The sequence below is a fragment of the Schistocerca americana genome, chromosome 2 (assembly GCF_021461395.2).
Source record: "Schistocerca americana isolate TAMUIC-IGC-003095 chromosome 2, iqSchAmer2.1, whole genome shotgun sequence".
In the NCBI taxonomy this organism is placed as follows: Eukaryota; Metazoa; Arthropoda; class Insecta; order Orthoptera; family Acrididae; genus Schistocerca; species Schistocerca americana.
This window is the reverse complement of record NC_060120.1, coordinates 840,809,816-840,831,529: the sequence shown is the minus strand read 5'-3', so window position 1 is coordinate 840,831,529 and position 21,714 is coordinate 840,809,816. Positions and strand designations below refer to the sequence as shown.

Here is a 21,714-nt window from a genome sequence, read left to right as displayed (position 1 = left end):
CCAATGGATTCAGTATACCCGTACAAGAGTTGCACTGGTGGAATACGTATTCATACCGATAAGCAACAGATGGACCTAATTTTACGAGTAAGGTTGTTTTTCAGTAAGAATGTTCGGCGGGACATTCAGTAAACGAAATGTCAGTCACTTACAAAATAGTGAACAAAGATGTAGTCGATCCGAGAACTTTCAAGACAGAAATAGTTGGAAAAAAGAGAAAAAAATAAAATTTCATTCAAAAACGTGATTTTTTTCGTATACTTTTCCCCCTCGAGCTAGAACACACTCTTCGAGTGAAGAGTCATTGAGAGGTCAGGGACTTTTCAGGCAAATTTCAAGTGATGTGGTAATAGTTCAAAGAGAGTCCCTGCTGGGATTATTTGAGACAGATTTCTGTTTTCAGCATTTGTCGTTCAGACAAGAGAAAATATTTACCATCCAAGAAATTGAATGTCTATAGTTAGTCACAAAACGCTGGCTGTCGAGTTTCGACTCGTTCTGCACACCTACATTACGCATTCTCTGGCTGCCAATTAGCATTCAGTAGTGTTCTGAATGCTCTGCTGTAAGTGTTGTACCCAATTACACGTGATCGTACCGTTATTTATTCGGAGTTGTTATGTGTGATGGTGGTGGTAAGCGACAAGTTCTAAACAAACAAATGAGAGACATAATCGGCAATATACACGCTTACATCAAGCAGAAAACACATGTCGTTTCGAACCAGCAGCAAGGCAATCTCCGTCCTTTCTTGACCTGCGTGAATCGTCGAGGGGATCGGACTATAGTTCGGGTGACCATATTTTCTTCGGACAAAAGTGGGACTTTCATACATTTTCTTGGCCAAAAAGTGGGACAATTTTTATTTCTCGTTACATATCACTTTTAATGCTAACATTTCTTCTTCCTCTGCAAATATAGCCTTCACTGATATGAATGGAAAGACTGGAAAGAAGTACATTTCAAGTTTTCAGAAATTTACTTATTAAGAAATTTAACATTTATAACACAGAATGTAGAAAGACATACAGTAACAAGCACTACAAAAAAAGTTCTTAGTGAACACAAGGAATTTATGGTTTTGTGGATTCCACACTGCAGTCATATTTCTTCGAAGATGAAATTTCATTCAGCTGCTCAGGATTGCCTAATAGGTATGAATAGAAGTCAGTGCAACCGTATTTACTGAAGTTTAAACAGGTCATTAAAATACACTTAACGCTCCTCACCGTAAATCTTATTCCTCTCATCTGTCCACTGTGATGATAGTAAGCTGAAAACTCTTTCAACATTTGCATTGTGGGCAGGGAGTGAAAAGAAGTACTGCGCTATATTAAGTGATTCTCTGAACTGTTCATTACACTGGCAAGATCTAAAAACCTACACCATTTTTCATGTGCCATCAACTGATTCCATTGTTCACTGTCTGTTTCCAATTGTTATTTTACAAATGACTGTATATGAACTATTTCATCAAATAAGAGGCTGTCATTTACTAGAATGCCCCTTTCATTTAGCCACATTAAAATAGTTTCAACTACTGACCATTCTGGTGGTTCTGTGAGCATCATCCATGAGAATACAGAAAACTTAGCTATTCCCTGTAACCATGAGGATAAATAGTCTACTGAAGCATCACAAAACGTTGATACTGCTATGTCAAATTTCTTAACAGACTGGTCATCACAATCATCCAGCAGTTTTTTTACACTTAGTGGTACAAAATGTTCATGTTTCCTCGAATTTAGACTTGTCAAAGCTTTATTTAAGACTGCTAATACTTCACATATGGAATTATTCTGTTTCTCAATGCTCAGAATGGATTGTTGGAAAACACTCATTTGTGAATGTACAAAAAGTACATAACGTTCATTTATAGGATCACTGAAAAAACTCTTTAAGAATGCAGGGCACTTTGAGTTAGACTGTGACAAAAAGTAAGATTTCAAAGGTTCATACATTTTCAAGATCCTTTCTATGGCTGGCAACAATGAAAGCCACCTTGTTTTGAAAACGGAAAATAAATTTTTGTAAGTGACTCCAACAAATTCACAGAATTCAGTGAGTTCTGCAACATGAATAGAAAAAATATGAAAATGGTTGTACAACTTCATGACAATGCAGTCAATGCCAACAGGTAAAACATCACAAGCACTCTGAAGTGTGTTATGAACAACATGTGCTGGACAACCCATGCCAACAATGTTAAGAGTTTTTTAATTTTTCTTTCAGATGTGTCCTTCATTGACACCCCCCCCCCCCCCCCCCCAAATTACAGTTAGTATTGTCTGCGCCAAATGCAACACACTTCGAGATGATACTGAATGACTGTACAACATGAGATAGATAATTGGAAATTGTTTTGGACTTTTCGTTCTGCAGTTCATCAAGATCAAGCAATTTCGTCTGCAGTCCACCCTCGCTTACAGAAAAATACTGAACTATCACCGGGAAAATTTTCTGATGCCCATGGTTGCTAGCATCAGTAGATATTGAAAAGTATTTTGCACTGTTTACAGCAGCTATTACCTGTATCTGGGAATGCGGAGCTGTAACATTGTTGATAATTGCTTCACACTTTGTTCTTCCACACGAAACATTTTCTGCAATCTTAGAACCAGAAAGAAATTTTTTGTTTAGTTGAACACTGCAGTCATTAGAACGATAGCTTTGGTGGTGTTTAACAACATGGAATGACAGGGTTCCTTCTGCTGCAGCTACGTTTTTCTGTTCCTGTGTACTTGAAGTTACAAAAACTCTCGTCATTTTTTTTGAGGAACCTGCCGATAGAAGATTCTTCCTGTGTTTCTCTGATTCCATATGATGCTTGAGATCTGCAGCACCACCATGAGACACGGATACAGCGCAGTTAAATTTTGCTGAACAGTCATTGTCTGTAGCAGTGAAGCATGGAAATTTCCTCTGAAGCTCTTCCGAAAACTTTCGATTTTCGTTTCGGCATCGCCACGACGTGCTAGCACTTCACGAAACGGATACTGAGTGCTGACAACAATGGCAAGCAAAAGCAAAGAAAATAAGAGTACGCAACAATTATAGTGCTTAAGCTGTATATTATCAGGGGGTACCAACGTACGGAATGTCAGTTTCAATTGATAGTTTATAAAATCGACACTCAGAAAATATTTTAACCACCCTGTAAGTGTCTGAAAATAATCCTTGAAAATAGGGACAAATTGCTTGTTTTAAAAAAAGTCGGGACAAATTTTTGAGCCTCAAAAAACAGGACAATCCCGTTTAATCGGGACGTATCGTCACCCTAACTATAGTGTTTGTAAAAGTGTTCTTGTTTATGTTCGTTTATGTGTATATAGGGTAAAGCAGATGACTAGCTATTGAGTGTACGTGTGTCACTTCCACATTAATGTGATTTTTGAGAAATTTGAATCAAAATTTCAGGAATTTCCAGAAGGAAAATCAAGTACACTACTGGGAGACAAAGAATTAAAAAAGTGAGAGAACGAAGTGTTTCTGGAAACCGAGAAAGGAACTGAAGACCAAACGAATTTATTACAATGGTTGATTTTGGCTGGTCATAGGTTGCTAAATCGTAAGGAGGATAAAATAAAGTTTTAAAACGAATAAAAACATTGTCGATGTATGTGCCTTTATTGTTATATTATTATGGATGGGAAATTTTGATTGGTAATAACCTGTAAGCTCGGTTACAAATCCCGTGGAACACGTGTGTTACTTTTGAACGAGATGTGGACGGTCAGTGCTGCAGGCAGCTACTGTTGCAGTTTCTTGAGAGATATCTCTGCGTAACTGGCAGCGAGCGTGTCGGCGATCCAGTCAGAGTAGGTGGCCACGTCGGTGTAGACCCCAGGGTAGTGGGGGATGCCGCACACCTCGTCACCCCAGGACACCAGCCCCGTCACCGCACCACCACACGTCATCGGTCCTCCACTGTCTCCCTGCAACACATCCTATTGGTTTAGTATTTGCAAAATATATTTTCCCTTTTCAGTACTTTTTTTTTTTTTTACAATTAATACCTTATATGTGCTACCATAGGTATCTCAAAGGGGATCCAATTTCAAAACACTGTAGAATCAGAACCATTGCTCAGAATGGCGTCCAATTTGAACAACATATTACTGGCGCATGGGGAAACGTCATGAAATAATTATAAAAAAAGTAACGAAAATGTGCAAGTATCAGAATATACACACCAACAGACGCACAGCACACGGCTGTTACTCAGTTTGCGTCCGAGACCCTCAACATGACAGTCTCCATGAAGGATCGCTCGCTGCTGGTATAGAACTAGAACGGTGAATGTGGACAAGTAGCCCTATGAAAGTTCCGGACACTTAAGGGTATGAAAAGAGGCATTGTTCCAATGTTTGCTAAGGGTCTGGAGAAAATGATTACAAAAATTCGAAAAGACAGCTTCTTTTAGAAGGCAATGTGGCAGAGTCAGAAAAGCAGTTGATCCGACGTCTGTTGGAGATATGGGCACAGCATTGCAGGAGGGTTCGAACAATAGTGTGCAAACATCCAGGGCACAGGGAATTGCCCGAACGTTGGAGATGCCTGTGAGCACGGTGCATTGCTGTCCATACAAAATCACCCATGTTCAGGAATTGCTTGCTGCTGACCTACCAGCAAGACAAACGTTTGTTGTGGTAGTTCTTGTTCGCATGGAAATGGATAATTAACGGCCATGGAACATTCTGTGGATAGACGAAGCCCATTTCTCTCTCCAACGACATGTCAGTACACAGTATTCCAGAATAAGGGCTATGGAAAACCCACACGCACATCAGCGGGTACCAGCATGGTTCTGCGAAGGTGACTGTGTGGTGTGGGTTGACGGTATAGTTTATAGTAGAACCGTATTGTTTCGAGGAGATGAGTCCTGCGGGTCAAAAAATGGTTCAAATGGCTCTGAGCACTATGGGACTCAACTTCTGAGGTTATCAGTCCTCTAGAACTTAGAACTACTTAAACTTAACTAACCTAAGGACATCACACACATCCATGCCCGAGGCAGGATTCGAACCTGCGACCGTAGTGGTCTCGCGGTTCCAGACCCTGCGGGTCATGTTACCCGTACCGTCACTGGTGAACGCTGTGAGAGCCTTAACGCGCACCAACGTCATTCCAACTCTTCAGCAGCGTGGATAGGATCACTTTTATGCAAGAATGGCGCTCCTCTGCACATTGCACAGCCAGTGCCGGAATTTCTAGAATTAGCAGCCAATATTTCCCCGCAGCCTGGCTGTCCAGATCACCTGATCTTAATCCGTGTGACTTCTGGCTGTGGGTTTATCTGAAAGATGTGTTCCGTGCTCCAATTACGAACGTAGCGGAATTGAAGACATGTACTGCGCAACGCATTCTGAACGTCAGCCCCGAGACGCACTGATCTGCTGTGGAATATCCTATTTCCCAGTATCAACTTGTGGCAGAAAATGGTTGACAGCGCACTGAAAAGTCTTGTGCCTGTCTCAGAACAATTAGAAACCGATATCATTGCTGCTTTTTATGCTGTTTTTGGCCTCAGAACTATTAAGAACCGATGTCATTTTGATTTTTATACGGTTTTTGGCCTCAAGACAATTAAAAACAAATGTCATTGTGCTTTTTTATGCTGTTTTTGGCCTCAGGACAATTTAAAACCGATTTTCCCCATTCGATGTGGTACGACCGTGCCGCGATGGATGGGCTTACCTAAGTAACAGCGCCACAGCTGTTGACTGCCGAACTTGTGCAGACGTGCATATTTAACAGTATGGACGATGTAGTGTGCAAATCAAATCACAGCAAATTCATCTGTCATTTGTAACAAACCCCATTTACGTTAAGACACTTGCAGCGCCATCTATTGGTAAAGTTTTCTTTAATTTTTTTTTCTTCCGTGACATTTTTCCCTGCGTTGGTAATATGCTGTTCTGAGCAGTGGTTCTCTTTCTACAGCGTTTTGCAAAAGCCAGGCGAGTTTTTGTGCTCGAAAGAATAGATAAGCAGTTGTTAACATCATACTTAGACAATGAATGGGCAGCACTTAGTTGCTGTGTCATGGACGTAAAGGAATAGTGAGCAAACTTTAAACTGACTGTAAAACGCGCTGTGGAGAACTTAGGTGTGGAGTAAGTGAATTAAGAATGGGATAAGACTTGCCGCGGTTTATCAACAAAATTCAGAAAATCTTGAGATAATAAAGATTGTTGCACTCTCGATTTAAAAAGAAAAAGAAAAGAAAACCGGCCGGAGTGGCCATGCGGTTCTAGGCGCTACAGTCTGGAACCGCGAGACCGCTGCGGTCGCAGGTTCGAATCCTGCCTCGGACATGGATGTTTGTGGTGTCCTTAGGTTAGTTAGGTTTACGTAGTTCTAAGTTCTAGGGGACTGATGACCTCAGAAGTTAAGTCCTGTAGTGCTCAGAGCCATTTGAACCATTTTTTTTTTTAAAAAAAAAAAAAAAGAACCATCAAAATTTCGGAGGGCAAAAGTTAGCAGAAATTAGTGCGTCTACAAAAAGATAGATGCACAAACTATAAGACAACTTCCACTGTCATACCTTAGAGAAACATCTAGCTGATAGTCGTAGAAAATTCTCGTCTTACGTAGAATCACTAAGCGGGTAGGAGGCTTCTAGTCTCTCACTCGTAGACAGTCTGGTGTAGCAATAGAAGACAACGAAAAAAGGGGAAGTTCTAAATTTTGGGTTTAAAAAAATCATTCACGCAGAGGCCATAGAAATAGGGATCCCTGGCGTCGTAAAGCAGCTGCAAATAAGTTCCGATGTCCACTTGGAATCCAGTTTTACAGTGTCCGGGGACCAAGGAAGGTGCCTCCACGTGTGCATTTTACTTACATGCTACATAGAAGAAAGTAAAGTGCCGGCGCTCCCCGGAAACGTTGCCCAATCGGACAACGGCCAAACCTTCCACCACCGGAAACCAATGCAATCAAAAGCCAAAAACAAAAACAGGTCCTCTTCAGGGCCAACCCTGACGTTCGTCAGCCTGAACGTCGAGGGAATCACCAAGAATAAAGAGGATGTAATATCGCAACTATGCCAATCAGAAAAGTGGGACGTACTGTGCCTGCAGGAAACGCATAGAGATGAAACAGCAAACAGACCCAATATCAAAGGAATTCGCTTGGCAGTAGAAGCACCTCACAGAAGGTATGGGAACGCAATATTTACCAGACGCAAGATGCTGCTCTCTTACACGAGTAAGACAACCACCAACAACATTGAAGTGTTAACCATAGAGAGTGGATCATTTACAATATGCTCCGTATGTAAACCCCCCGGCCAGAACTTACACATTTCAACGCCAGAAAGCTTCAACAACCAAAGGACTCACTTCGTTGTGGCGGCTTTAACAGCCACAGCACCACCTGGGGCTACGACGAGACAGACGCCAATGGTCAGCTGCTAGAACAATGGGCTGAGGCAAATAACCTCTCACTTCTCCACGACCCCAAGCTCCCCTGCTCCTTCAACAGCAAAATTTGGAAGCGAGGTTACAATCCCGATATTTGCTTCGTCAGCCGGAGCATCTACGACACCTGCTACAAAAGAGTATATGATGCAATCCCAAAGACACAACATCGACCTATTGGAATCCAAGTCTACTCACCAATCAAAACAACCAAAATACCTTTCCGTAGGAGATTCAACTTTAAAAAGGCTAGGTGGTCAGAATATTCCCAAGCGCTGGATGAGGAATTAGCCAGTCTGACCCCAACACCAAATAATTATCCTATCTTTGTTGAGACTTTGCGAAAGGTATCCAGACGCTATATTCCTAGGGGCTGCAGACCACACTATACCCCAGGGCTCTCAAATGCCTCAAAGGACATCCTGGAGAAGTATCAAGTATTGTTCACGGAAGACCCATTCAGCGACGAAACCATCACCTGCGGCACAGCTTTATGTCAGACCTCAGCGGCGCACGCGAGAAGAAGTGGATAGTAACCCTAGAAAGAGTGGATATGTCCCACAGTAGCAAAATAGCCTGGAACCTGATTAAGAAACTGGATGGTGACCCAAGGCTAAGCAAGGCCCTGGCCAACATCACTCCAAACCAGGTGGCCAGCCAACTCCTTCTAAACGGCAAGTTCAACTCCAAACGTAAGAAAACTAAAATCACATGCCTACTGCCAACGGAAAACACCAACTTCCAGAAACCATTTTCCATGAGAGAGTTGAACAATGGCATAAATACCATGAAGAATGGGAAAGCCGCTGAGTTTGATGATATTTGCGTGGAAAAGATTAAAAACTTCGGCCTTGGCGCCAGGGACTGGATACTTGGACTTTTTAACGTGTGCTGTAAAACTTTTCAAATCCCGAAACTGTGGAGGAAATCAAAAGTGGTGGCTCTCCTTAAACCCGGGAAGGACTCAGAGTCTCCGAAGAGCTATCGACCCATAACCCTTCTCTGCCACCTGTTTAAGCTCTATGAAAGATTGATCCTCAACAGAATAGAGAAGATCGTTGACTCGAAGCTAATTCCACACCAAGCAGGTTTTAGACCTGGAAAGTCCTGTACCAGTCAAATTCTGGTATCGACGGAACATATCGAAGGTGGGTTTGAGAATAAACTAATCACCGGGCTGGCACTTGTCGACCAAGTTCCGCCTATGATACAGTAGATCACCGGACACTACTGCATAAAACCTACGAGACCCTGAAAGACTACCACCTAGTCAAGATAATCGAATCCCTGCTCCAAAATAGACAGTTCTTCGTAATGCTTGAGGGGAAAAAGAGTCGATGGCGGAATCAGAAAAATGGGCTCGCCCAAGGGAGCGTGTTGGTGCCAATCCTATTCAACATATATACAAATGACCAACCAACTCCAGACAAAACCAAAACTTTTGTATATGCAGACGACCTGGCCATAACAGTTCAAGGCAACAGGTTTGAAGCCATCGAGGATAAACTAGAAACCGCCCTTTCTACAATGTCAACCTACTACAAAAAGAATTCTCTAAAACCCAATCCCTCCAAAACTCAAGTGAGTGCATTCCATCTGAACTCGAGGCAGGCAAAGTACAGGCTCAGTGTTACCTGGGATGGGACATTACTAGAACACACAGATACTCCCACCTACCTTGGCGTCGTGCTGGACAGAACATTGACAACAAATATCATTGCGAAAAAACACGCAAAAAAGTAGAAGCACGAAATTCTCTAATAAGAAAGCTGTCCAATAACAAATGGGGAGCCAAACCTACCGTGGTCAGAACTTCAGCCCAAGCTTTGTGCTCCTCAACTGCCGAATATGCCTGCCCGGTATTGTGCAAATCCGCCCACGCAAAAAAGGTAGATATTAGCTTGAATGAAACATGCAGGATAGTGACAGGCTGCATGAAACCAACCCCCATAGAAAATCTTCACAGGGCCGCAGGTTTCACAAACCCTGACTCACGTAGGAAAGCCCATGAACATACCGAGAAGCTAAAACAAACCTTTGATGCCCGTCACTCGATATTTGGCCTAGTGTGTGGCCCCAGCAGACTCAAATCCAGACGCCGTTTTCTAAGTTGCGCCTTAGATGAGCCCCCCATCTACTATCCACTAAGAGAGGACCCACCAAGCGGCGTTTCTGGTGATTGGAAAACCTGGAGAATGCTTAACCGCATCAGAACTGGGGTGGCTCCTGTGAAATCTAATCTGATCAAATGGGGTTTGTTGGACGAAAATGACGACAAATGCGACTGCGGCACTCGACAGGACATAGAACATTTTCTACAATGCCCTGCCTACCCCCACAGATGCACCCTCGACGATCTATGGCTGGCTAAAGAAGAAGCATTGGACATTGCCCAATACTGGGCAAACAAATTGTAGTTTCCGGACACGAAAAAGTAAGTTTACAGCGTCCGCCTCATACCTAGCTTGTGCATTTACTGTGAGTCTCTCGCTCAATGCAACGTATAAAGCGACTGGAAAAAGGCGCAGCCGCCTCCCGTGTGTAAGAATTGTAAAAGAGTGGACCCCCAAAATTACGGACCAGCGTTCTTAACGTCGCTGTGCTACAGAATTCAAAAATATCAAATTAATATTAACTTGAAACAGAAGAGCTTCTGTCAACAAATAAGCACGGATATAGAAAGCATCGCTCGAGTGACAGTCAGTTTGTCCTCTACTCGCACGATATTCCGTGAGCTACGGATGGAGGGCAGCAGGTAGATTCCATATTTCTAGATTTCCAGGAAGCCTTTGTCACAGCGTTACACTGCAGACTATTGACAGAGATCCGAGCATAAGGTATAGGTTCTCAGATATGTAACTCGAAGACACTGTAAGTAATGGAACCCAGTACGTTGTTCTGGACTGTGAGTGTTCATCGGAGATAAAAGTATCGTCAGGAACGCCTGAGGGAAGTGTGAGAGGATCCCTTTTATTCTATATATAGGCGATCTCACGACTAGGGTAAGGAGCAGTCTGCGACTATATGCTGATAACGCTGTACTGTGCGGAAAAGTAGCGCCATTGAGTGACTGTAGGTGTAGAAGCATACAGGTTGAGGAATATTGTTTTAGAGATGTTGATGAAAATGTTGTCCGTTTACTTTAATGCACAAATTGCATGGATAATGGTTGTCTAACACGGCCAAAACAATCAAGTGTTCACTTGTAAAGGCTGCAATTTCAGCCAAACGGACAAACAGTTTTTCAATGGTGTTTACCAGCGTGTCTCCCCCAAAAAGAAATCCACAGAAGTGAGATCGAGAGAAACTGGCGGCCACGGTACTCGCCCACACCTCCCAATCCAACAACTGGGAAAAACATTGTATAAATGTTCTCTGACATCACCGGCAACCTGTGGTGGAGCCCCGTCATGACGGAACTACAATCGTTGCCTGACGGGACACTCTCCAACGTCTCCGACTGTACTTCGTCAAGACAGTTTTCCTCATCTACCGTGTTGGGCAGAAGATACGACCCAATTACATGGTCGTGAACGGTACCAGCGCACACATTTATGGTAAATCTATTGAAGATAAAACACACGAATTGCCTTAGAATTTTCCAACTCTCAGGCATGGTCCTTGTGGCTACACACGTTTGGAAGGCAGAGACGTTTACAATTTGGTGTAGATACTACTGACGGAATCCCAAGCTCTGGGGAAAATCATCAGCTGGTAGGTGTTGTACTTTCCGGTGCTTCAATGGGTTCATGCACGTCTCGTGTAAGACGTTTCACATGTTGCACTGGCGTTGGAGGAGTTTAGTTCCCTGGCTGGCGCTGGGGTTGCCCTCAGTTCGCTGTAACACGGCTTCCTCAAACTGAATTGTTCGCACACTACTGGACGTACAAGTCTTCCGTCAGTCGGTCAATGTGACGTGATACTGTAGAGCCTGCCTGAATATCATTCTCCATAGTCAATTAACTCATTTAGTGTGTAATCATCCATCAAGAACCTGTAAACATCACTAGAAACTTTTGTGTAAACAAAATACAACATAAACAGCAATAATGTAATTCTTTAACTAGTGCTGTGGACACTACTAGCTGTAAGACGTAATTGTATTGTAAGTAGATTCCAGTGTCATCATGTTTCACACAAAGCAGTCAAAGCAAGTGTGAGGGATTGCCTCAACGAAGTTCAGCGTCAAATCCTTTAAGGACGCTTAGCGGGGAGACAGAGTAGCTGAGCCATTTATGTCACATAGCACAAGCGTTTCTTTTATCTCCTCTAATAAATCTGCAATTTGTATACACCCTGTATGTAGATGACAGGGAGGCAATTCTGACATTGGGGTTGACAACGAAAGCAAGGCTAAAGAAAAATCAACTCACGTTCATAGGATTTGTCGACATGGAAAAAGCGTTCGCCAATGTAAAGTGGTGCAGGATGTTCCAAATTGTGAGAAAAACAACGGTACGCTACTAGGAAAGGTGGGTCACGTTCACTATACAAGAACCATGAGGGAACAATAAGACTGGAAGGCCAAGAACGTAGTGCTCGGATTAAAAAGGGTGTAAGCGTCTTTCGCCCCTGCAGTTCCTTCTACACATTGAAGAAGCAATGACAGAAATGAAAGAAAGCTTCAAGAGTGGAGTTAAAATTCAAGATGAAAGCATAACAATGATAAGAGTCGCTGGTGCTATTCTCAGTGAAAGTAAAGAACAATTACAGGATCTGCTGAATGCGATGAACAATCTAATGAATACAGAGTGTGAATTGAGAGTGAATCGAAGAAAGGCGAAAGTATTCAGAAGTAGCAGAAATGAGAACAGCAGAAACTTATCATCAGGATTGATAATCACGAAGTAGATGAAGTTAAGGAATTCTGCAACCTAGGCAGCAAAAAGCCCACGACTGACAGAACAAGGACATGAAAAGCGGGCTAGCGCTGGTGGAAATGGTATTCCTAGCGAGGAGAAGTCTACTAATATCGAACATGGGAATTTGAGAAAGGAATTTCTGGGATTGTACGTTTGGAACACAGCGTTAAATAGTAGTGAAACATGGACTATAGGAAAGCTGGAAACTAAGAGAATCGAAGTATTTGAGATGCGATGCTACAGAAAAAATATTGAATATCTCCGGAGAATCGGCGAGGACGGAAATATATAGAAAACACTGACAAGAGGAAGGGACAGGGTGGTAGGACATCTCTTAAGACACCACGGAGTAACTCCCATGGTAGAGTGGAGGAAGACAGACTGGAATTCATCCAGCAAATAAGTGACGACGTAGGTTGCTAGTGCTACACTGAGACGAAGAGGTTGGCACAGAAGAGGAACTCAAGATGAGTTTATTTCATGTTACTCCCATTTGATGAGTGCTAATGTATTATTTTTATTCCGTCCAGCACGGTTTTTCTCGGTCATTCTGATATTATTTTTGTATTTCAGAGTTTTAGTTTTCAGTGCTCGCCATACATTGTTTGAATAATTCGTTGGATACACTGGATTTAATCATGATAAAGATACCATTTTAAATCGTTGAATCAAGAAGGTCACCTTCATATTCATAATAACAATGGACAAATATGTTTGTACATAACACTTTTACATTTGACAAGCTGGTGTGTAGTGATCGTGAGGGTAGTGGGGTGTACATCTACATCTACATCCATACTCCGCAAGCCACCTGACGGTGTGTGGCGGAGGGTACCTTGAGTATCTCTATCGGTTCTCCCTTCTATTCCAGTCTCGTATTGTTCGTGGAAAGAAGGATTGTCGGTATGCTTCTGTGTGGGCTCTAATATCTCTGATTTTATCCTCATGGTCTCTTCGCGAGATATACGTAGGAGGGAGCAATATACTGCTTGACTCTTCGGTGAAGGTATGCTCTCGAAACTTTAACAAAAGCCCTTACCGAGCTACTGAGCGTCTCTCCTGCAGAGTCTTCCACTGTAGTTTATCTATCATATCCGTAACGCATTCGCGATTACTAAATGATCCTGTAACGAAGCGCGCTGCTTTCCGTTGGATCTTCTCTATCTCTTCTATCGACCCTATCTGGTACGGATCCCACACTGCTGAGCAGTATTCAAGCAGTTGGCGAACAAGCGTACTGTAACCTGCTACCTTTGTTTTCGGATTGCATTTCCTTAGAATTTTTCCAATGAATCTCAGTCTGGCATCTGCTTTACCAACGATCAACTTTATATGACCGTTCCATTTTAAACCACTCCTAATGCGTACTCCCAGATAATTTATGGAATTAACTGCTTCCAGTTGCTGACCTGCTATTTTGTAGCTAAATGAAAAGGGATCTATCTTTCTACGTATTCGCAGTACATTACACTTGTCTACATTGAGATTCAATTGCCATTCCCTGCACCACGCGTCAATTCGCTGCAGATCCTCCTGCATTTCAGTACAATTTTCCATTGTTAAAACCTCTCGATACACCACAGCATCATCTGCAAAAAGCCTCAGTAACTTCCGATGTCATCCACAAGGTCATTTATGTATATCGTGAATAGCAACGGTCCTATGACACTTCCCTGCGGCACACCTGAAATCACTCTTACTTCGGAAGACTTCTCTCTATTGAGAATGACATGCTGCGTTCTGTTATCTAGGAACTCTTCTATCCAATCACACAATTGGTCTGATAGTCCATATGCTCTTACTTTGTTCATTAAACGACTGTGGGGAACTGTTACTTGGTTGGTTGGTTGGTTGGTTGGTTGGTTGTTTTCGGGGAAGGAGACCAGACAGCGAGGTCATCGGTCTCATCGGATTAGGGAAGGACGGGGAAGGAAGTCGGCCGTGCCCTTTGAAAGGAACCATCCCGGCATTTGCCTGGAGCGATTTAGGGAAATCACGGAAAACCTAAATCAGGATGGCCGGACGCCTCGTCCTCCCGAATGCGAGTCCAGTGTCTAACCACTGCGCCACCTCGCTCGGTGTTGGGGAACTGTATCGAACGCCTTGCGGAAGTCAAGAAACACGGCATCTACCTGTGAACCCGTGTCTACGGCCCTCTGAGTTTCATGGACGAATAGCGCGAGCTGGGTTTGACACGACCGTCTTTTTTGAAACCCATACTGATTCCTACAGAGTATATTTCTAGTCTCCAGAAAAGTCATTATACTCGAACATAATACGTGTTCCAAAATTCTACAACTGATCGACGTTAGAGACATAGGTCTATAGTTCTGCACATCTATTCGACGTCCCTTCTTGAAAACGGGGATGACCTGTGCACTTTTCCAATCCCTTGGAACGCTACGCTCTTCTAGAGACCTACGGTACACCGCTGCAAGAAGAGGGGCAAGTTTCTTCGCGTACTCTGTGTAAAATCTAACTGGTATCCCATCATGTCCAGCGGCCTTTCCTCTTTTGAGCGATTTTAATTGTTTCTCTATCCCTTTGTCGTCTATTTCGATATCTACCATTTTGTCATCTGTTCGACAATCTAGAGAAGGAACTACAGTGCAGTCTTCCTCTGTGAAACAGCTTTGGAAAAAGACATTTAGTATTTCGGCCTTTAGTCTGTCATCCTCTGTTTCAGTACCATTTTGGTCACAGTGTGTCTGGACATTTTGTTTTGATCCATCTACCGCTTTGACATAAGACCAAAATTTCTTACGATTTTCTGTCAAGTCAGTACACAGAACTTTACTTTCGAATTCATTGAACGCCTCTCGCATAGCTCTCATCACACTACATTTCGCTTCGCGTAATTTTTGTTTGTCTGCAAGGCTTTGGCTATGTTTATGTCTGCTGTGAAGTTCCCTTTGCTTCCGCAGCAGTTTTCTAACTCGGTTGCTGTACCACGGTGGCTCTTTTCCATCTCTTACGATCTTGCTTGGCACATACTCATCTAATGCATATTGTACGATGGTTTTGAACTTTGTCCACTGATCCTCAACACTATCTGTACTTGGGACAAAACTTTTGTGTTGAGCCGTCAGGTACTCTGTAATCTGCTTTTTGTCACTTTTGCTAAACAGAAAAATCTTCCTCTTTTTTAATATTTCTATTTACGGCTGAAATCATCGATGCAGTAGCCGCTTTATGATCGCTGATTCCCTGTACTGCGTTAACTGGTTCAGATAGTTCGGGTCTGTTTGTCACCAGAAGGTCTAATATGTTATCGCCACGAGTCGGTTGCCTGTTTAATTGCTCAAGGTAGTTTTCAGATAAAGCACTTAAAAAAATTTCACTGGATTCTTTGTCCTTGCCACCCGTTATGAACGTTTGAGTCTCCCAGTCTATATCCGGTAAATTAAAATCTCCACCCAGAACTATAACATGGTGGGGAAATCTACTCGAAATATTTTCCAAATTATCCTTCAGGTGCTCAGCCACAACAGCTGCTGAGCCAGGGGGCCTATAGAGATATCCAATTCCATGTCTGAGCCTGCTTTAACCGTGACCTTCACCCAAATTATTTCGCATTTCGGATCTCCGTCAATTTCCTTCGATACTATTGTACTTCTTATCGCTATAAACACGCCTCCCCCTTCACTGTCCAGCCTGTCTCTGCGGTATACATTCCAATCTGAGTTCAGGATTTCATTACTGTTTACGTCTGGTTTCAGCCAACTTTCTGTCCCTAGTACTATATGGGCATTGCGACCGTTTATTAATGAGAGCAGTTCTGGACCTTTCTATAGACGCTCCTGCAGTTTACTATTAGCACATTAATATTGTTATTCCCTGTTGCATTTTGCCTACTCCTACCTTGCCACGCCTCAGGAGGCGTCTTGTCGGGCCTAGGGAGCGAATCATCTAACCTAAAAAACCCACATGTGCACTTCACACGTAGTCCGCTACCCTTGTAGCCGCTTCCTGCGTGTAGTGCACGCCTGACCTGTTCAGGGGAACCCTACGTTTCTCCACCCGATAGCGGAGGTCGAGAAATTTGCATCCCAGATCTCCGCAGAATTGTCTGAGCCTCAGGTGTAAGCCTTCTACTCGGCTCCAAACCAGAGGACTGCGATCGGTTCTGGGAACGATACTACAAGTAGTATATGTAATGTGAAGCGACTTTTAACACTGAAGGATAACATATTGAAAAATGGAAAAGCATAAGATCCAAATCATCCCTAGCAACATTAGGCTTTGTTCCTATAATTTTATATATCGCATTATTGTGTGATTCTTGGCTTTCGTATTTTTGGTATAGTCAATTTCAATTACTGCTGATCGGGACGTATTCATTGTTCATGTATCACGTTTCTGATAATGTGTTCTGTTTATTGAAAAAAAAAGTGGTCATTGAAAACTGAAGTAAAGTAACGTTTCTCTTTCGTTGTTGCGTTACGTGTCAAGTTAATGAATGACTTTCTATTTTGAGTTATTACAAACTGTTCAGTCTTAGAGAAATTAAAATATTTTGTCATGTACGGCGTTCTCAACCGAGCTCTCGTGCATGCATTGATTGTTATTGCTTACAGCTGTTTCAGTATTCACATTCATGTTTCCACTCAACATAAACAGTTCCATAACTTTTGTTCAAACAGGAGCTAACGACCATATTATTTTCATGTAACATTTACAGCTCTGCTAAATTTCAGATAAAAAATAATAACATTCTCGATAACTACTCACAAATTAATCAGTATAATTGTAAAATTTTTCCGTTTTCGGTAGCTGTTAACGCAACGTGTTTCGTTGTTATAGTAACTTCAAGTATCACACTAATTCGCATTCTGCTAGTACAAAAGTCTTCGGAATAGATGCCTTCCTGAAACCTGCAGGATTATGTTACACGTGTCACTTCAGTAAAAGACGTTGCGAATAGGTTACAGATGTGGTAATCGTTGGGGTAATAGAAAAGTAGGTGAAATTAAGGAACATAGTTCAAGAACTTGTTAAAGTGGTGTGCAATTATGCTTCTCACTTACCACATCATTGTATTCCTGTGTCGACCGGACGGAAGATTTAAACCTTCCTTTTGATATACTTTCTATCCCTATATGCTATATGAGTAGCGAGGGAAGGATTACCTGAATCACCAGACGACCCTTTGAAATCGATCACCACAAAGCGCACTTTACTTTAGGTTCATCTGGCCTCTGTGTAGTGAGTATGAAAATAACCTACATCGATATAGTTTTGGAAACCGCCAGGAACGCAATTCAAGCTTGATCTGCGATATTAAACATTAGTGGTGTCAGGACATGTTTTTTGAGATTATTCAGTAGTCCAGTGGGGGCCATACAGTGACAGTTTTTGGCTAAAAATGGCATGGTTCTTTTGGTTTTGGTTTTCTCCATAGCGTCATCTTGGTAAGCTCTTTTCAACATTAAAACAGTTTCAACAACATTTTTACCGAGTAGAACACAAAATTTTACAGCTTAACTTCGTTCACTGAAACTTGGCTTCATAAAAAACGAAACACGAACAAAACTGCGCAAGCAAAAACAATCATTGCAGATGAACGGAACAAGCCAGGTCGACAACACAGGCGGCACTGAACTGGCAATGAATGTCTCTGTACGTGCCTATCGGCAGAAATGCTTAGTACACAAGCGCCAACCACGGCAGTGTTATTCTGGTTTTCTTGTCTACCCCCTCCTACAGTGGCATGAATGTACTGCCAACCTTACGCGTCCCTCAAGACAAGACACGCGGAACTCACCGTTGCGGACGCATTGTACTAACGAGCCTTAAACGATCGTGATTCTGAGCAAGAGCTCCTGATTGTCCCATTCGTCAGCGCCCATTGTTACGCATCCCTGAAACCAGAGTCACAATGGGTTCGTTTCTATGAGAGAAACAGCACGTTGTTGACCCAGTCAGAAACACTTGTCACATTGTTCTGTTCGGCTACTCACGTTACAGGAGTCCTTTCCTCCTTCCTCCAGTCCAGCACAGATGTTGTCCGCTCGTACTTCGGCGTCAGGGTCGTCGTAATTGGCGTACAACTCGGCGCACTCATCTGACAAAATCAGTGGCAGATCTACGGCTTGTAGGATCGCAGGCAGCATATAATATCCGTCCTGAAACACAAAACGAACGGTATTTGATAATCACACATCCAGTGCATCTGGAAAATAAATACGCACGTGAGTCGATCTGGAGAGATGACAGTCTCACTGCCTCGACGAATGGAATTGTTCTGTGAAATTACAGGCCATGATCTCGTCGGAAATTGTGCAGGGTGGCACACAGTGGAGTACTTGTACCGGAATCGTCGCCAAAATTGCAAAAATTAGTTTGCCCAAAGAGTGTAGCAAGTATATTGTATAGTAATTGACCAACTGGTAGGTTCATACCTGCGTTTTGGGGCCTGTGGCATATCTGTTAGCCCCTAGCAACAGTTGAAATGAGGATTTTCTCCCAGGGAACATTTTTCTTGATTAAGGTATTGGCGTGATTCTAATTTTTTGTGGCTTTTCTAAAAGAATTTTTTTAATATTCAGCAGATCTAGATATCAAGGGATTTTAACAGCTTGTATTTAAACTTGAACCAACCTAATTACTCGAATTTATAACACACCAACGACACTGATGAGTTTAACTGAACAATGTTTTCGTTTGTCATTTTCTTCAGCAGTTTTGAATGTGTTGGGACTTGTTGGGCCTATTCTAAAGTGTAGTCGCTATTGTCACAGTACTGAGAGCCGGTTACAAAGATAAAAAATTCTCCAAATTTCCCATACTTAAATAAAAAGGTTTTTAAAATAACATACAGCTGTTGTTTAACTTATTGAAAAATTCATGTGTGTTCCGATTGCAAATGACCTTATAAATAAATATGTAAACTGTATGACTCATGTGAATGTGAATCAGTAAAACTTTATTATTTCACGTTTAATGTTCTTTCCAAAGGAAAAGGAAGTCTTTAACATAAGCAGAAGAGAAACAACATCAAAGATTGCGTAATAATACTAAGAAGAAGGGAGATGATGCTGAAATTATTGTACAAAGATGAAATTGGGCGAAATAGTCACAAGTGCTGCCACCTGGCGGACACAAGGCGAAACCTTTCGCTCTGATTGTGAGTTGCCACTACGTTAATGTTGTCTTCGTTAATCTTGCTGCTACAGACGGTTGATTTGTTACGGATATTTCTGCGTTCCTTAATGAGTGTGAAATTTAGTAAGTTGCCAATTCCTTAATATTGTCACGTTCAAGTTATATCTCTTTGTTTGTCATGTTTGTCTGCTATAAAATTACCCTTTTAAGTTATATTTTCGTGTATAATGAATCCGAATTGTGCTTCACGGGCTGTGTATTTTATATACGGAATACTAAAGGATACAAATATACATGTGTACTCTTTTCTAAAAAAAATATAACAGTTAATTCTTACATTTCTGAAATTGGCCTTGGCGTTATACAGAAGTATTATTGAGCCACTGCCTTCGAGAGATAAAAGTTAAAAGTTTTACAGCCTTACTATAGGTCACTTTTGTTTCTGTTTTCTGCCACTGAAAATGGAAAACGAAATATTTTACTTTAGGGATATTACACTTATCATTAAATTAAAAGCGAACTGGAGTGCTTTAAACTTTGATTTTGGCCAGGATTTCGGTGCAAATATTCCACTGTGCGTCGGAATGAGAATATGATACAGGCTCGTCACGTGTTCCGGACCAGATCATTGGGGACACACACACAGGGTACTCCACGTCTGAAGTCATTTAGGCAAAGAACTTCCTACGCCCAAAGTAGTATATCTCAGTACGAGCGCACTGCGACTCCCCTCGACAATTCTTTCAGACTGTTGCAGCTACTTTCGCACAGTGAATGCTTACTTGCAATGGTATTTACGTAGTCTCACCAGGTGAGGCGTGTATAAAACTCAGTTACATCCACCGAGATGTCTTACTTTTTAGACTGGACTTGCACACACTTTTACATAGAAAGTAACGTCAAGAAGTGAGCGTGTAGCATCAGTTTTATATTATAATAATATCAATACAAAACAAAAAGTGTGGGAAAGGAAATAAAGGTTAAAGAACGTGAAAGAAAGACAGTCTTTTAGAATTACAAGAATGAAACGTTTGATGGAATTTATCATAGGGGATAAGCTTATTCTCCAATGAAACACCCAATTGTTGTACTGTTTCTCTGACTGCTGTAATTTATTTTGTACACGGGGGCTTGGGGAGTAAAACGTGAGTTAAATTTATCTCAAGACTACAGGGGTTAGTTTAGCGAGGAAACTTGCGACCCCTTTTACACAACGAGAGAGCGTACTAGATAGCAACAGGAAAAGTCATGGCACGAGCTCCGAAATGACAGTAAGTAAGCGATCGTAGACTAAAATTATTCAACAGAGTAAAGACATAATCGCGTGATGAGATCCTGATAAGATTATGTGAAAGTGTGAACGAACTTGCTCCCTTTCTAGCAACAACAAATTGTTTATCGCCGAGGCCATGAAGGATACCAAGATACCTTTAACATAGACAAATGTAATGTATTGCGAATACATAGAAAGAAGGATTGTATGATTATATGATAGCGGAACAAACACTGGTAGCAGTTACTTCTGTAAAATATCTGGGAGTATGCGTGCGGAACGATTTGAAGTGGAATGATCATATAAAATTAATTGATGGTAAGGTGGGTGCCAGGTTGAGATTCATTGGGAAAGTCTTTAGAAAATGTAGTCCATCAACAAAGGAGGTGGCTTACAAAACACTCGTTCGACCTATACTTGATTATTGCTCATCAGTGTGGGATCCGTACCAGGTCGGGTTGACAGAGGAGATAGAGAAGATCCAAAGAAGAACGGCGCATTTCGTCACAGGGTTATTTGGTAAGCGTGATAGCGTTACGGAGATGTTTAGCAAACTCAAGTGGCAGACTCTGCAAGAGAGGCGCTCTGCATCGCGGTGTAGCTGGCTGTCCAGATTTCGAGAGGGTGCGTTTCTGGATGAGGTATCGAATATATTGCTTCCCCCTACTTATACCTCCCGAGGAGATCACGAATGTAAAATTAGAAAGATTCGAGCGCGCACGGAGGCTTTCTGGCAGTCGTTCTTCCCGCGAACGATACGCGACTGGAACAGGAAAGGGAGGTAATGACAGTGGCACGTTAAGTGCCCTCCCCCACACACCGTTGGGTGGCTTGCGGAGTATAAATGTAGATGTAGATGTGTGTTAAAAAAAATAAAAAAAGGAAACCCCGCTATTCCCGTTTTAAAGAGGTTCATCGGGCAAATATAATAGTTATAGACCTATTACGCGGCGTCAGTGTGTTGCAAAGTTATGGAAAATGTTTTATACTTGCGTGTTAGGTACTTTTTTGAGCTCCTCTATGCAAACCAACATTGATTTTACATGCAGGGATG

At 42.2% G+C, this 21,714-nt stretch overlaps 1 protein-coding gene across 1 annotated transcript in view; it reads right to left on the bottom strand.

The window, feature by feature from the left end:
* Window positions 1-3,608: 3,608 nt before the first annotated feature.
* LOC124594475 (trypsin-like) overlaps window positions 3,609-21,714 on the bottom strand; it is a 43,649-nt gene continuing 25,543 nt past the window's right edge. Inside the window, exons 6-7 of the mRNA XM_047132851.1 lie at window positions 18,244-18,408; window positions 3,609-3,935 (exon numbers count right to left, since the gene is read on the bottom strand). Coding sequence (XP_046988807.1) covers window positions 3,750-3,935; window positions 18,244-18,408 — 351 coding nt within the window. The 3' untranslated portion in view covers window positions 3,609-3,749. The remainder of the gene's footprint in view (window positions 3,936-18,243; window positions 18,409-21,714) is intronic.